General features: G+C 37.3%; 1 protein-coding gene across 1 annotated transcript in view; it reads left to right on the top strand.

Moving 5' to 3' along the window:
• Positions 1-12,445: 12,445 nt before the first annotated feature.
• ICA1L (islet cell autoantigen 1 like) overlaps positions 12,446-18,187 on the top strand; it is a 64,005-nt gene continuing 58,263 nt past the window's right edge. Inside the window, exon 1 of the mRNA XM_077747564.1 lies at positions 12,446-12,571. Within this exon, the coding sequence (XP_077603690.1) occupies positions 12,546-12,571 (26 nt within the window). The 5' untranslated portion in view covers positions 12,446-12,545. The remainder of the gene's footprint in view (positions 12,572-18,187) is intronic.

The raw sequence follows: 18,187 nt of genomic DNA, 5'->3' as shown, positions 1-18,187 counted from the left end.
TCTATTTTTCTCATGTAGTGCTGCCTGGTATAAAATTCATCATATCTATGGTATCTGGAAATCTAACTTTTACAGGACAAAGAATTTATATTCTTGTTTTGGATGGTCTCTGAATGAGCCAAGGACAGAGTTATTTAAATGTCTTTCTTAACTCCCCCAATCTGGGCTTTTCAGTTGTACTACGCCTATACGAGGTGGCTGAAGTAAAGGTAAAGAGACCTATAAATTAGATTTTTTAGAACTGACCCTGATTCCAAGGCAGGATACATTCATGGTTCAGGCACTCTCCCTTGGGATGGGCATAACATTAGTGATCCAGTCTCTGGGAGAAGGATTATCCAATCAATCTCTGCCAAATTTCTCTCCTTGTATAACTCATGTGGTGAGATCTTAAACAGGAAAAATATGAGAGTCCAACAGAAGCCCAGAAGACTCAGTCCTCTTATATTGCTCTCCTACCCCTTTCCTCGAAAGTAGGAGTGTCCCTTTCAATGGTCCATTTTCCTCTTAGCTATACCAGAGACAAGGGCTTTGTATGGATTTAAATGCTCCTAAGATTCTCATGGAAAATGAGTGTTGCTTCTTTCCTAGTGCTGGATGAAGTTAGAAATGAGACAGTGCAGTGCTCAGGACATGCTGACTGATAGAGGATTATTTATGCGGTCTTGGCATAGTAATGAGGTTCATAAACATGTTGATACTTGCTCTTAAACCTCATCAAAGTTTTAAGAAATTCCTTTCTTACTGTTTAAACTACCTAAAACTAAAAGTTAGACTCAAAGTATACCTAATTGTCAGTTCAAAGAAAAAGGCTGAACTTCTAACGTGTACTAGGGTTTCTTTGGGAATAGAGAAAAGGGGCGGGGGGACAAGAAAATGTATAAGATATGGACACTACCTCCAAAAAGATAACATAACTTCTCTGACTTTCTAGTATATTTCTTGGAGGGCCTTTCTCTGCTTCAGATTGGACTGGAGAAACTTAGTTTATTACCCTCTTAAACTAAAATTCATCCTGTTTGGAACCAACATTTTCTAAAATATCTCAAGAAACTTAACATATGGTGCATGATAACATTCTGAAAGTCATTTTGCTTATCCTATTAGAATAATTTATTCTTTGGGAAGAAAAGTATTCAGTTCCTTTCAGATATTTTATACAATATCCTTCAGTTGTCAGCTGTCTGTGCGTTTGTTCATTTATTGATTGAATAAACATTCAGAATGCAGTAGTTATTAGGCACAGTGTTAAAGGAGATAAAGCTACTGAAAAGCGTAAGTGTACCTTGGAGGAGCTCAGGATCCAATGGGGAAGACAGACAAAGAATTGCAATTATTGAGAGCAGAGGCATGTCCTTAGGAGGGATGCCAAACTTAGCACAAGTCAGGAAAGATCTGAGGAAGTACAGCAGTTATCCTCATTGCCAAATGCTTATACACTTTGAGATTCTGAAGAAAGCTGTGGACTCTCTGAGGTTGCTGCCCCATGGGGTAAATGAGGTTGAAACTAACGGGAAATCTAAAGCTTGTTTTTCAGAGGCCTGTTTCTCCATAATCAGCTGTTGTTTGTTTTCAGATGCCACTAACATCCACTAGAGAGACCCGGGCTAAAAAGTCACTGATATGGTTCCAGCCTATGAACAGCAAGGCCGTTTTCCTTACCCTAGAAAATGAACCCACGACCCCATCCTTTTTTATCTAGGCTCTCTAGGAACATGCCAAAGCCCCTTTCTGTGTTCTAAGATGACCTCTTGACAGTAGGGGATGAATTTTGCCTCATTTCAAATCTCTACATCACAATGAATGTGGGATGTATGTTACATTATGTTTGCTCAATGTGCATGCCCCATCTTTCCTCATGAATTACCATAAATTTCCCCACCCTTTTTATCTATCTATATGTAATCAGCCCCTATGATTATAAAATCTTGTTCTCTCTCCCTTCTAGGAGTAAGATTTGAAGCTTGCCCTTTTATCTCTTTCTTTGGCTGCCTCTGGAATAAACCCTTTCCTTGCATACATGATGTCTTGGTGATTGGCTTTGCTGTGCTTTGGGCAATGGAATTTGGGTTTGGTTACATCTCCAACATAAGAGGGAAAAAAGACTGATACCAAAATCTTGCTTATTATTTCAGGTATCACCTGTTCCTTGAAACCCCATATATCTCAGAGTAAGAATCCCTGGTCTAAAGATATCTTTTTTTTTTTCCTTCAGTGCAAATTAACTCTAATATAAACAGCCTATTCTTTTTCCTATTCTAAAACTACTTCTTTCTGGTTTTTAAGGTAAGTACTTGGTAATAGTATTCTAGAATCTCACTCCATCTTTCATGATCTTACAGAGTTTAGTTATCACCTGGCGTGTAAGCTTTTTTCCTCACTAGGGTATGTCACAGTTCTACTTCATACTTCGTAAAGCTTTAGAAAAGTTAGTAAGGATTTTTTTGGGTCACCTTTAAAAAGAAAGCACTTTGAATTTAGACTGTCTTCCACTAGTAACAATTTACTCTTGTTGCCAATTTTTTTCTTTAGTTTTTAGGTTCAAATCTTGCCTTTTACTCTTGAAGACTCATTTATGACAAATTTTGGTTATGTGTATGGTATTTGAAGTCAGTTATTAACAGCTGTTAACTTAATCATATTTAAACCTTCAAGAGTTAAATAAAGCCCGTGAACAGTTACCGCGTGCCGGCACTGGTACGGAGAAGCGCCCCGATTCAGGAATGACTGAGGCTCAGAAGCGTAGAGCCTGGTAGAGGAAGCAGGGAGGGACCCAGGCTTATTAAAGGAACAGGGACGGCCTCAGAGATCTCACAAGCAGTTTAATTCCGATGTTCTGACCGGTTTGGTGTTTGTTAGTAAACTGGAATTTGGCACAGGAGGAACAGAAAGGGTCCTGGAGTTCATCAAATAAACGGACCGAGATCGGGGCCTCGCTGGGGTTCGGGTAAAGCCGGAAAGGGCGAGAACGCGGACGCCGTGCCGAGACGCCGAGGGCAGCGCGGCTTCCGCGCGCGCCAGGCCGCCGGGTTTAAATCTCCCGCCTCCCGCAGCCGGAGCCCGACACCTCCACGCACGGGTGCGGAGGTGCACGGGCTGCGGGAGTGGCCCGGCGGCGTCGCGGGGCTCGCGGGTGNCGTGACGGACCTCCGCGCAACCAAACGCGACCCGAGGTGGCGGAGGACCCGCGCGTCGCGGTTCCACCGTCGCGGTGAGAGTCTGCGGCCTCCCAGCGGCGGTCAGGCCGCGCCCTCTCCGGGCCTGCCGGGCCGGAGGCCAACCAAGCCCTTGGTTCCCGTGGCGACGCCCTGAGGTGGAGGCGCCCGCCACGCGCACACGCTGTCTCTCGGGGCCTCGCCGTCCCCTGCGGCCTCCCTCCGAGACGAGGTCCTGGTCCGCGCTCCCGGTCCGCGCTCCCGCAGGCAGAACCTGCAAGGAGTGGTTTCCGGCGAGGCTGGGTCCTCTCCGGGCGAAGGGAGCTTCCCTTCACGCTGGCCGGGGTAGTGAACGTGCGCGGCAGCCTGAGGCTTATTTGGGTGATTTCTCTGGGAGGTGGAGATCGCTTCCATTAGAGGCAGGTGTTCACGGCATTTAGGTGCTTTCCTGCTGACCTCTTTTTTCTTTTGTGCCTGTTTTTATGTCATTATTCTGTGATGGAAATGCCTTCTTTAGAAACGAAGTGGCAAGCGTTTGGTAAAAACAAAACAAGAAAATGTGCGGCGTAAGGCGAACTGCGGAATGCTAGACCTCCCGGTGGGGTTCCGCTCACAAATCCTGTGGCCTGAGGCCGTGAACCCAGCCCCGTGCACCTATCCGGCTCTTGGAAACGCGGATCACCTGGTCGGGTGCCCAAATGATGTCAGTGGTCAGATACCTGATGCTCTGAGAAAGATGGAGAGGGGGAAAAAATCCGACCTGGCAACGAACCCGCGATGCTGTGGGTTTGCCAGTAGAGGGGGTGGGATTATTTTTCATGTAATAGATGATGTTAATGCACAGAGCATTAAAGCTGTTATAAACAGTGGGTCACTGTGAAATCGCTTATTGGGAAGATCACGTTTGCCCATGGTTTTCGATTTTCTTTAGGCATTTATGTATTGGTTTATTTAGTTTAGACTTAGGCAACGTACTGTAAGGCGATATTACTTTCATCATCTTAACATCAGTATGGAATAGCCACAGGTGCTTCATCCTTTAATAGGTCAATTACGCATTTATTGACCAAATAAACATCTAATGGTATGTATATATTTTATATGATGAAAAATTTTAATCGTTTTATGTTTGTGCCCGTCATTACCAGTATTCTTTGAAATGTCTGTATTTAATAGCGCAGAACGATCATGCATCTAGCCATTGAAACAGCTATGTGCAAGACATTATTCAAATTATCAGTAATTCTGATTGCTAGACAAATCATTATAATTTTGGAGTTAAATGAGTACTCAGAAAGCAACCAGTCCGAAGTGTGAAAGCTGCAAACATGAGACTGGTGGAAAAACTAGGAAGCCACATTTTTATTAGAAATACTTATTATAAAGCAATTAATAAAATTTATACTAGTGACTGAACTAGTACCAAATATCAAAAAATAAATATCAGATATAAAACAGATAATATAATTTTTTTTACTACACTGTCAAACTTCATGATTTTATCGTGTTGTATGTCCTGTGTTTTACATATTTGACTTTTTGAATTTCTCTATTTGCTGTTTTCTATTTCACAAATTTCACTGTTTTCATTTTTTTCCCTTTACTTTGGGTTTAATTTGCTCATCTTTTTCTAACTTATTAAGGTGGAGGCATAAATTATTTAATACTTTTTTCTTTTTATGTAAGCATTTAAAGCTATAAGTTTTCCTCTAACCATGCTTTAGCTACGTCCCACAAATACGGGATATTTTTATTATCATTTAGTTTAAAAATTTAAAAATGTGAATTCTTTGATCCCTTATTTATTTAGGTGTGCTATTTTATTTCCAAATATTTTGGAATTTTTTAAGGTAAATCATTGCTGTTTTCTAAATTACCAATGTTGTGTTCAGAAAACATGTATTATTTCAATACCTTTAAATTTATTTAGAATTTTTCCCTTGCCTAACGTATGGTCTGTCTCGGTGAGTGTTCCTTTACACTTGGGGGAAAAATGTGTATTCTGCTGGTGGTGGGTAGAATAGTCTAAATGTCAGGTCAGGCTGGTTGAGAGTGGTGCTTAAACCTTTTATCTTCACATTTTTAATGTTTATTCTGTCAGTTATTCTGGAAGAAGTGTTAAGTCTTTAGTTATGATTAACTGTAGATTTGTCTAGTTCTCCCTTCAGTTGTCAGGGTTTGGTTTTTTTTTTTTAATATTTGGTAGTGTTATTAGTCACATACACATTTAAGATAGCTGTGTCCTTTTGACAGATTAACCCTTGTATTATTAAATGTCCATTCTATCCCTGAAAATACTTTTTACATGGAAGCCTGTTCTGACATTAATACAAGCTTAATGTTTGCCTCTTGCTTTTTCCTTTTAACACATCTGTGTATTTATGTTTAAAGTGTGTTATAAACTATATACAGTTGGGTTGTAGTTGTTTATCCAATCTCACAATAACCTTTGTGTTTTAATAATGTATATAGTTCATTTTATTTTTGTAACTTTTTATGTGTTTGGATTAAGTACATTGGTATTCCTTTTCCATTTTCTCATTTATTCTTTAGTCCTCTTCCCTGCCTCCTTTTTGGGTGAATTGAGTTTTTAGAAAAATATTTCTTTTCCTGTCTTTTTAGTTTTGTTTCTTCATGTTATTTTTTTTATTGGTGGTACTGGAGATTTCATATGTATCTTAAATTTGTCATAGCTTATTTTCATATCTATTTTAGTATTTTATGAACAGTGTAAGAATATTACCATTCATACTTGTAATTACCATCTCACCTTTTGTGCTCTTACATATATTACTTCTACATGTGTTCTATTTTCTTACAAATATAAAGAATCAATCTTTTAGTGAAATTTAAAGATGCATGTATATATGTAATGTTTAAAAATTCCTTTGTATTTATCAACATATTTACCCTGTTTGAGTTCTCTCTTGCTTCCTGTAGAATTGAGTTTCTATGTGTTATTTTTTAACTCTAAAAAATATTTTTTTTGTAGTGCAGGTCACTGTGGCATAAATTCTTTCAGCTTTTTCTATCTGAAATTTTACTTTGCTTTCATTTTTGAAGGATATTTTTTTAGATACAGAATTCGTGGACAAATTTTTTTTTCAGGACTTAAAGATACAGTTTGCTTATCTTTTGCCCTTCTTTATTTTGTGAAGTAGCCTCCTCTTCTTCCTGCTGCTCTGCCCACAAAGAGAGCAGCCAGGAATCTCTTCAGTCCTGGGTAGGACTGAGCATTTTCTGGATTTTCAGATGATGAGCTTTCCTACATCCTCAGCCCCCTTATGTGCTTTCAGAAAACACTAAATTTTGTAGGTTATTTAACTTACTTTCAGTGTTAGGATGGAATTAATTTTCTCTTGCAACTTTCTGAAGTGGAAATGGAAGACCAGTACAATACTGACTGAACTGATATTGCTTAAAATCTTGTTATTACTCTTACCCAGATTTTTTTCCTGGTTGTTTTCCTAGTGAATTTTATTTTATTATTTTAATGTTTTTTAACATTTATTTATTTTTGAGAGATAGACAGTGTGACCAGGGGAGAGCAGAGAGAGAGAGAGAGAGAATCTGAAGCAGGCTTCAGGCTCCTAGCGCTAAACCCAGAGCCTGACGCGGGGCTCGAACTCAGGAACCGTGAGATCATGACCTGAGCTGAAGTCAGCCACTTAAATGACTGAGCCACCCAGGTGCCCCTTATTTTATTATTTTTAAATGTTTATTTATTTGAGAGAGAGACAACAGTGAGCACAAGCAGGAGAGGGACAGAGAGAGGGGGAGACAGAGAATCCCAAGCATGTTCGCATGGAGTCTGATACAGGGCTCAGACTCCCGAACCGTGAAATCATGACCTCGCCAAAATCATGAGTCAGTCACCCAACCGACTGAGCCACCCAGGTGCTACTAGAATATTTTTTTAAAATAAGCTCTGTGCGCAACATGAGGCTTGAACTCACGACCTGAGACCAAGAGTCCTATGCTTTATGGACTCAGCCATCCAGGTGCCCTTGAAACACTAAAAAGAAAAGATGGATGCTAAATTTTATTAAATACCTTTTTATCATGAATGATGACTAATTTATCATACTTTTTGCTAACATTTTAATGGTGTGGTCAGAAATTTTTATCACAGATAATTTTTATCAAATTTTTCTTATATTTTACATGCACCTATTTTAACAATTATAACAATTCTGTTTTGTTATAATCACATTTAGAGTTAACTGAATTAAATCCCTTTTTACCATTTCTCCATTTTAAAATTCTTCATTTTTAATTTTTTTATTATTTAATCTTTTTGAGATACTGAGAGGGTACAAGTGAGCAAGAGGCAGAAAGAGGGAGAGAGAATATCCCAAGGGGCAGAGAGGGGGGAAAGAGAGAAGCGGGGGCCCCTTGAAGCAGGGTTTGTGCTCAACCATAGCAGGGCTCAAGCTCATCTGATGCAGGGCTCGAACTTACTAACAGTGAGATAGTGATCTGAATCAAAGTCTGATGCTTAACCAACTGAGCCAGCCAGGTGCCCCAATAAAGTCTTCATTTTTAAATACATTTTTGTTGTGAGGGCACCTGGGTGGCTCAGTCGGTTGAGTGTCCGACTTTTAGTTTCCGCTCAGGTCTTGATCTTGGCATTTATCAGTTTGAGCCCTACGGCTGGCTCTGCACATACATTGCAGAGCCTGCTTGAGATTCTTTCCCTCTCTGTGCTCCTTCCCTTCTTGTGCTGTCTCTCTCTTACTCTCAAAATAAATAAACTTAAAAAATAAATATAAAGGCATTTTAGTTGTATCGATTGTGGCTTCAAATAATTTAGTTGTTTTGTTTTATTTGTCCTGGGAAGCATTTATGTGTACTGTATTTCTGATTCTTGCATATTTAAAAAAGATCCTTTTCAGGTACTCAGCCTTTCTCATATATCTTGCTGATTCTAACAAGCACCTGTTCATATTTTCACATCTCTGAAATTATTTCTGATATCTGAACTTTTAAAAATGTTTATTTTTGAGAGAGAGCACAAGCTGGGGAGGGGTAGAGAGAGAGACACACACAGAGATAGAATCCCAAGCAGGCTCTAGAGAGCCTGATGTGGGCTTGAACTCAAGAACCTGAGATCATGACCTGAGCCAAAGTCAGACATTTAACCTGACTGAGCCAACCACACACACCCCTGAAATCAGAACTTTTCATGTATTTGAAAATGGATGATTTGAAAGCATGGTTTACTTTGTAACCCTTTTTCTGGGATAGAGGTATATAAAATAATGGTATACCTTTCAAATGATGTTGTCTTCAACTGATGAAATATGGTAAGATAATTCCAAATTATTAGGTTACCATAAAATAATTTTTATCTTTAAGGTTGAAAAAGATCAGAAATTTAATAACAATGTACAGACTTGCAGTGAACAAGCACTTGTGAGCAAAAAATTCCATTACTGGTGAGCAAAAAACCTGATACAATCCCTTATACAGGACAGTTTAGCAGAATAAAAATTTCAAATGCATGTACCCTTTGATTCAGCTAATACACTTCCAGGACTTTATCTTAGAGATAAACTTGGATGTATTTTAAATAATACATATGTTTTTTTTTCTTTTTTTTATTCAGCATGGTTTAAATAATTTCCAGAATCAGTCTAAATATCTATCAATAATAGACCATGTTAGGGGCGCCTGGGTGGCTTAGTCGGTTAAGCATCGACTTTCGCTTAGGTCATGATCTCAAGGTTCGTGGGTTCGAGCCCCGCGTCGGGTTCTGTGCTGACTGCCGGCTCAGAGCCTGGAGCCTGTTTCAGAGTCTGTGACTCCCTCTCTCTCTGACCCTCCCTTGCTCATGCTGTCTCTCTCTCTCCTAGAAATAAATAAAACATTAAAAAAAAATTAAAAAAAAAATAATAGACCATGTAAATTAATAGAGTACAACCATTAAGTGGAATATTAAATATCCATTAAAATTATATTCCACTAAGTAGAAAATCCCATGTCATATTCTTTTTCACTCTGCGTTGTACACAGTACTCCCTTTTATCTACTGTCTCATGTTGCTAAGGAGATGTATGAGGCCACTATAAATTATTTAATTTGTAGCTGATCCTAATTCTTCTGGATGCTAATAGCATCCTTTCTATTATCCTTAAAATGTGGCAAAATTCCATACTATATCTTAAATCTTGATCATTCCTGTTAATTTTTCCTGAACATGATAAAACCTTTCAGTTTTTCACCTCTATATCCTTGAAAATTTTGGCTGTTCCTGTTATCTGTTTTCTGTCCAAGAAAGAGTATTACTTCTATTAGATCTCAGTAGTCTGTCTTACAAATCTATCATTTTTGTTCTAACTACTTTGTTAGAATCTAACCACCTTTATTTTGTAACATTTATTCTGAACAATTTTCCCTGGCTTGCCGTCCAAGTTAACTTGGTTTTCTGAATTATCTATTCTAGTCCGAGCTGTTTCTAATATAATTTCAAGTTCTGTGGAATTTTTTTTCCTTTTATCTTCAGCTTTTTTCAACTCCTTTTAAAAATCTGGGTTTTTTTAAACGGATATATTCTATTTGATGCAAAGCAGTTTTCTTTAAAATTCTATTTTATGAAGTAGTTCTTCAAATGTTTTTTTTTTTTTTTCTCTTTTCCACATTCTGGTCCCTCCTCCTTTTCTTGAAGTGCTACTTTTTTATGTTATCTATTGTTGAAAAGGGCAGTTGTGTTCTGGCCTGCTCTTTGCCCAAGAATGGTATAAGTCATTGAAATAGCTGCCTTAGAGGCTGAGATAGAAGACTGACATTGTTGTGATCTCTTCTTTAATTGGCTGCTTGCTGTATGGTTGTCATATGTTCTCTCTAAGCAGGTTCCCACAGCATGTGTTAATCATTCATTCCAGAGACAGATCAATGCTGATATATCTCTGATGATCTTCTTTAGTCTACTGTGCATGGTTGGCTACTAGCTCACTGTTTTGTTTTTCTACCGGCATGCTTTGGCTCTTGAAAAGAAAAATAATAAATAAATAAATAAAAAATAAAAAAATGTAAAAAAGAGAAAAGAAAAATAAAAGATGTCATGGCAACTGTAGGTTTTAGGGAGCCCAATACATACCACTTCTTGCCTTAAAATTTTTTTTTTAAATGTTTGTTTATATTTCTTTTGAGAGAGACAGAGTACGAGCAGGAGAGGGGCAGAGAGAGAGAGAAAGGGAGACACAGAATCGGAAGCAGGATCCAGACTCCGAGCTGTCAGCACAGAGCCTGCGGCTCAAACCCACAAACTGTGAGGTCATGACCTGAGCCGAAGTCAGATGCCCATTCACTGAGCCACCCAGGCACCCCATCCAGCCTTTTCGCCCTCTTTTTAATGTTTATTTATTTTTGAGAGGGGTAGGAAGAGAGAGTGGGAGAGGGGCAGAAACAGAGGGATGCAGAAGATCTGCAAAGTGGGCTCTGCACTGACAGCAGAGAGCCCAGTGTGGGGCTCAAACATATTGTGAAATCATGACCTGAGTTGAAATCAGATGCCCAAGGGACTGAACCACCCAGGGGCCTCCACTTCTTGTCTTTTTTTGTTCCCTCCTGAGTTTGGAACCAATTCAGATGTAGTCAAAGGAGCTAGGCAAATGGAGATAAAATATCAGCTTTATTGATGGGAGAAGTGTTGGAAGAAATGTATGTTATTGGTGGTCTTCTAATATATCTATTCTCCAGCCCAGACCTGGAATAGCCCACTAAGGGAAAATTTAGGTCTTTGTAATAGACATATTTACCTAGACTTTTGATAAAATTGGCTCTACCCAGTTAAGAAATGTGGACCTTAATAATGGCATTACTAGTTTTTATTATAATTATTTAATGTTTATTTTTGAGAGAGAGAGAGAGAGAGAGTGCAAGCAGGGGAGGGAGACACAGAATCCAAAGCAGGCTCCAGGCTCTGAGCTATCAGCACAGAGCCGCACATGGGTTTAGAACTCATGAACCGTGAGATCATGACCTGAGCTGAAGTCATATGCTTAACTGACTGAGCCACCCAGGTGCCCCAATAATGGCTTTACTTTTTAATTTACTTAATTTTCTGAATTCCAATTTCTCTAACATTTCTGCTGTACGTCTATGAGTAATATGCCGAAATATATCAGTTATACTTCCTACGGGTCTCTTTTCCAGAGCCAATCCTCCTGCTTAAATTTGAGCTGCTTGTTCTATGCAGCTGTCATCTTGAGCCTTCCCTTCATAGCTCTTCTGGGTTCAATTTTTGTCTTTTATATTGTATTGCTACTTTTGAGTAATCTGCTCTTTTTCTGACTCTCAATGATTGGTATATAATCCACTTAAAACTTCCAGGATCTCCCCCGCTACCCCCCGTTTTCTGAAAGTTCACAATGATGCATTTTGGGGTAAATCTCTTTTTGGATGGAGATTTGGGTTTTTCAGTTACTTTTCAAACCTTTTATTAAATTTTTTAAAAATTTCAGCTATCCTATTTTTTCCTCAGGGGTCCTTTCTTATTTTTGTTGGAGGGTTATGTTTTGTTTTGTTTCCTCCTTATATTGTCTTAATTTCCTTTAGCTATTTTCTTTTTTATATTTGTTGGTTTAGGTAAGAGGTCTTTTATTTTAATGTTTATTTATTTTTGAGATTGAGAGAGAGAGACAATGCGAGTGGGGGAGGGACTGAGAGAGAGGGAGACACAGAATCTGAAGCAGGCTTCAGGTTCTGAGCTGTCAGCACAGAGCTCGATGCAGGGCTTGAACTCACAAGCCGTGAGATCATGACCTGAGCCAAAGTCAGACACTTAACCCACTGAGCCAGCCAGGTGCCCTAAGAGGTCTTTCTTGATGGAGGCTTCCTCAGATATCTGTTGACCTTTGGTTTTCCATTTATATTTAAGAGGAAGACAATAACAAAGCTATCAAAAGATTTGTATGTACAACGGGTAAATTTTGCTCTAGAGTAATTAGGCAAAGACCCATCCTTTTAGAATATCCAAATGGTATACTGCTTTTCTCTGTAGCTTTTAATTCTTTCCAGAGAAAAGAATGTCCCAGACTTTTCTGAGGAATGGAAAGGGGTGTGTGTGTGTGTGTGTGTGTGTGTGTGTGTGTGTGAGAGAGAGAGAGAGAGAGAGAGAGAGAGAGAGACAGAAGGAGAGAGAGACAGAAGGAGAGAGAGACAGAAGGAGAGAGAGAGAGCTTTGCTACTGGTGAGCAAAGAATGGGAAAGAGCTTGACATTCAACAGTTCTGTGTGTAGACTTTCACTTAATTGTTTTATTTTCAGGCCGTCTGCTGTGTTGTCTAGCCCAAGTCCAGAGCTTTCTTGGTTCAATTTCTTCAGCTCCCATTGGATGACACATATTAGAAAACGGCCTCAGGGTCTAGCGAGCTGTATATAGACTTCAATGAATCCTCCTTCTACTTCCAAATGGTGAGTCTTTCAGATATTCTGACAGGTAATTGACTCACTGCTCATTAACATTCCTCTGTTAGTTGCTTAGGTTACTACTTTCTCTCCAAAAATATGTTGTAGTCTCTTCTCTGCTCTTGTCACTGTATTTTTGCTTCTTATACTTATGAGTTAATTGGCTACTTTTTGTTTTATACTTTTAGTGTAAATAGGTTAGGGAAGGGAAAGCAGGGAAGTGCATGTGATTAGTCTGCATTTTTAACAGTGCACCTATATTTTAATATCTGTATAACCTCTTCCAGGTTATTCTCAGTGTTGAGCTTTAAAATTATGTCTGTTAAATAAAAAGAGTTTGGGGTTTTAAAAATTTACATCCTATATATTTTTTGTTTATTTACAGGCTATTTGTAATAATTAAAAAAATGTCTTATACTTGTATACAACTTTATTTTTTTTAAGTGAGTGCCGTGCCCAATATGGGGCTTAAACTCACGACCCAGAGATCAAGAGTTGCATGCTCTAACAACTGAGCCAGCCAGTCGCCCCACAACTTTATATTTTCCAAAGCAGTTTTGTGCATGTTATCCTGTTTGTCATATCCCATATGTCATTTTCATAGTATGAGAGGCTCTGCATTTGAAAACTTAGGGCACAGCAGAGGACTGGAAGAGCTGTTGGCCTGAAATATGCAGTAGAGTTAGAAATATTCTTAAATTTCATAGGACATTAGCTTTAATACCATTTTAACATAAGAATTTAGTGTTGATACTTTATTAAAAGCATTTGAAATATTTTTCAGCTCTTCTTTTCAAAAATATATTTTCTTCTGTAGTTCACTTCCTTTTCTTCAATATATTATTTATAGTTTGAATGGTCTTAATGATTTTATCGACATTTTCAAGTCTTATTTTCCAATAACCTATTAATTTTTGAAATGTTTATTCATTTTAGAGGGGGAGGCAGAGAGAGAGGTACAGAGGATCTAAAGTGGGCTCTGTGCTGACAGCAGAGAGCCTGATGTGAGGCTTAAACTCAAAATCTGTGAGATCATGACTTGAGCCGAAGTTGGACGCTTAACCAACTGAGCCACCAGGCCCTCCAATGATTTATTTTAAATGCTATTCATACATTCTTTATTAAATGATATGACTAAAGTGGTATAAGTAAATTACATTATTATAGTAAATTCTTAAACAGAAAGTCTGAAAAGTAGATAATAATCCTAAAGCACCACTTTTGGGAAAAAATGAACTCTAATTTGTCTTTTTTTATTTAATGACTTTTTTACAGACTAAAATTAATGCTGACTCCTGAAATTATAGACTAGTTATATAAAAATAAATTTTGTTGTAACTAGAAATTTGACTGAAGTTTGCAATATAAACTTGTCAATTTTGTTAATGATTTGTTTCTCTTGTTTTCATTCATACAAACAACCATTTTTTGGTACCTGGCTAATTCTTGGAGACCTATAGGTTTTTGGAAGTAGGTTACCTGAAAATTAGGAAACTAAATAATTAACTCACTATAAGATTAGGAGACAACTTTAATCGCACTTTTTCTTCCTTCAAAATGGAAAAGAACACTACTTGTGGTGTGAAAAGACCTGCATGTGTACTAAGTATCAAGATGTTCTTACTATATGTATATCCTTGAGAAAGTTCCCTTCATTTCACAGAGCCTCAGTGATCTCCTCTCTTAAACTAGAATAATAAAATCTACCATTTCTATTGTGGGGATGAGCACTGGGTGTTATTACTTGACAATAAACTATTTTTTTAAAAAAAATCTACCATTTCTAGCTCTCAGGGTTATCATAAGGATCAAAGGTGATAAAATGTGAAAGTTTTAAAAATTGTCAAGGGCTCTACAAGTATAATTACTTTAGTATGTAGTGATACTAAGACTTTCAGAAACATCTAGGTGTCTTAAGCTTCTTCTAAGAGTTTACCTTTTATATAATTTTTAACTCTTGTAGAAAAATGATAAAGCTCTAGTCCTTTTATAAGAATTATTTGGTCAAGGTGGTAACCTTTCTGTGTGCAACCTACCTGCTAAGTATGGGAGTTTTGGGTCTGTAATTTAATGGTGGCAAGTAATTGCCATCATCCTTCTGTTTTAGATAAACACAGGTCTGTATTTCTTTATTTTTTTGAGAGAGAGGGTACAAGTGAGCGAGGATGGGAAGAGGGAGAGAGAGAGGGAGAGAAGCAGGGCTCACCTATGAAGTGGGGCTTGAACTCATGAACCATAAGATCATGACCTGAGTTAAAGTAAGATGCTTAACTGACATGAGCCACCCAGATGCCCTGTATTTAATTTAATTTAATTTTCTCATATTAATGTCTTATTGGTGTTATGAGTGCAGTGCCAAGTTGTAACACCAAGAACAAAGCCAGCGTTTAATACGTGTGTTAAACTGACTTCCTTATTGGGACTATTTGGAAATTTCAGCTAATTCAATTCTGCACTAGTTCTTGTGTCCATTGTATTTGTTAATTTCAACTACTGTAGTCCTGTAATGCTTCTAGTTTCTCAGTAACCAAACCACGTTTGACTAAATAACAGTTAAATTTATGTGTCTGAAAGAATTCATGTTTATAACCTTCATGCACTTCTAGTCAAATATTAAAGCTGGTACTTTATAACATATATACTTGAGAGCTGTTTCAGAGGCAGATTCTCAATCCGTGACTTGATAGTTTGTCTTTCATATCAGTAGTCCTAATAATCTTAGTGGGCTTCAGTTTATCTTCATACATGAAAGGGGACAAAGAGTCTGCTCATTGGTTGGCTAGAGCTAAAAACCATTCCCAAATTAATGGACAATTGATGAAAGATTACTCAAAGCAGTATCTGTAAAAATTATATATGATATATATAATGTGTATATATATATGTATATGTATGTACATATGAACAAGGAATAGATATTATTATAAACTGTAAAGCTTAAGAAACTTATGATTCTTCAGACTGTACTTTGAGAATCATGGTCTAGATCAGAGGTCTGCAAAATTTTTGTGTAAAATGTCATATTGTCCGTAATTATGGCTTTGTGGGCCATGTAGTCTGGTGGATCTACTTACCTCTGCTGTTGTAGCAAAAAAGCAGTTCAGAACTGATTTTTTCTTCAGGCCAATTTGCTAGTCAGCCTACTTTCCTGACTTGAGATGTGTTCTTGGTTAGGCAGATCATTTGCCCACAAAGCACGTTCTTCAGGGATGAGTTAGATCACATTGGTAAACTTGAGTTCCTTTTATTAGGTTGAACCATATGAAACTGCTGATTTTGTAGGTAAAAAATGGTCTACTATTACCAATTTCATACTCATCAGTCACATTTTTAAAAAAAAATTTTTAAATGTTTATTTATTTTTGAGAGAGAGAGAGAGCATGAGCAGGGGAGGGGCAGAGAAAGAGGGAGACACAGAATCTGAAGCAGGCTCCAGGCTCTGAGCTGTCAGCACAGAGCTCGACGTGGGGCTCAAACTCATGAACCATGAGATCACGACCTGAGCCAGTCAGATGCTCAACCAACTCAGCCATCCGGGTGTCCCAATAAGGCTTTTTTTATAAGCTCCTATTGGTCTCTCATTTTATGGAAGTCTCCATCCCTTTTGAATCAAAATAGAAAGTTGAACTAAATAACCTCTGAAGTTCTTTTAAATTTCTTTTAATTATGTGATTTAAATGTCTATTATATAAAGAATACATTTCTCATTAACCTATCATTCATATCTTGGTGAATCCATAACATAGTACCAAGAGCCTGGTCCAAATTTGATTCACCTTCCTGAAACCTCCAAATTTTACCACCTTTCTGCTTTCTTTTTTTAAGGTCTTATCAGTTATCACTGCTTAACTGTCTTTTTTAATATAATTTTTTAAATGTTTATTTTTGAGAGAGACACAGAGTGCAAGTCGGGGAGGGGGCAGAGAGAGAGGGAGACAGAATCTGAAGCAGGCTCCAGGCTCTGAGCTGTCAGCACAGAGCCCAATGTGTGGCTGGAACTCATGAACCGTGAGATCACATTATCTGAGCCAAAGTCAGATACTTAACTGACTGAGCCAACCAGGTGCCCCTTTACTGTCTTTTTATAGATAACTCCAAAATCACCATTTCTAATCTGAGCTCCACTAAAAATGAAATGAAAAAATATAAAATACTCATTCTAAGATGTCCACCATTTCTGTTCTAAGTGCTTTACATGTATTTTCTCATTTAATTCTTATAACAATCTATTTACTTTAATATTCCTATTTTACTGATGAGAAAAATAAAGGCCATAGAGATTAATGCAACTCCTACAAGGTCCTACAGCTAGTAAGTAGTAGAGTTACTAGGTTCAAACCGAGGTAGTCTGACTAGAGACCCAAACTTGAAACAATCTTTATCACTACAGTTGTAATTGCTTTTAGATATTTCTGTAAATTCAGATGCTACTTAACATTTCAGACTCAGAATTTCACACATCCGATGCATCATGTTCCCACTTCTCCTAATTCCCTTTATTTTTCAGGGATAGTTAAGTCATTACTAACCAAATTCTATAGATTCTTCCTTCAGATTTCTTCTTATGGTAATGATCCTTGGTCCTCATTCTTACTAGATTATGTATGGAATGTAGAAAGACTGTTATAAACTTTCTGTTTAGTCTTTCTGCTGCTCAAAAAACTTTATTAGCTCCACATGACCTATTAAAGAAATATAGAGACCTCTACAATTATCATCAATCTACCTTTTTTTTTTTCAGCCTATTTTTGGAATATTTCCTTGTCTCATGCTGCTAAAATCTCTGTTTTTCTTCTGTATATCACTTATGACACCTAGTATGCCTGAATTCTAATCTTATTTCTGTTAATAACAGTTGATAGATTGTTCGCAAGACAGGGGGGTAGGAGTTCTCTTATAAATAATGTATGATTTTAATATTTTAATACATAGTTTTTGTCATAACTTTTAAATTCTCAAACTTAATGCATTTACTAACTCTTGCTAATGTGTCTAGTGAATTATTTTGTAACAAATGAGGGCAAATAATACTCTAAGCCCTTTATAGCACTGTTGAGTGATGGGATTAATGTAAACTTTTCACTCTAACCCTATATAGAATATATTTTCTGTATGTAATTGTTTTATACCCTTTATATGATATTTGTAAGAAAAGTTATATTTCAGATAAGAAAAAAGTATATAAAAGTATAACTACTTCACGTATATTTAACAATGAATGAATGACTCTCACCTTCGGATAAGGGCTTGCTAGTGCTGCAAAACAATAATTAATATGAAAAAGACAAAACCAAAAGATATAACTAGGCTAGATAATCAAATAGACATTTTTCACAATAATAATAGTTATACAAAAGATGGTTATGTATGATAATTGTAGTAAATTTGGAGACTACAGAAAACCATCACCCTTATCCTACTGCAGAGAAAACTTTGTTGACATTTTGGAGTGTTCCATATCCTTATTTGAAATCATTACCAACTGATTCTTTGAGGAAATGCTGATTGTGTTTGTAAGAAAATTTATGGTTTAGGAGCCAGGGTAATCAGGAGTACTACATTAATATCAAACGGCAAACTTGTCTAATGTATTTTCTTAATTGCATCAACCAGTTATGTTGT

The sequence above is a fragment of the Crocuta crocuta genome, unplaced genomic scaffold (genome assembly GCF_008692635.1).
Source record: "Crocuta crocuta isolate KB4526 unplaced genomic scaffold, BGI_CrCroc_1.0 scaffold159, whole genome shotgun sequence".
Classification (NCBI taxonomy): Eukaryota; Metazoa; Chordata; class Mammalia; order Carnivora; family Hyaenidae; genus Crocuta; species Crocuta crocuta.
Note: the sequence above shows the minus strand (reverse complement) of the source record. Positions and strands in the feature narration are given on the sequence as shown.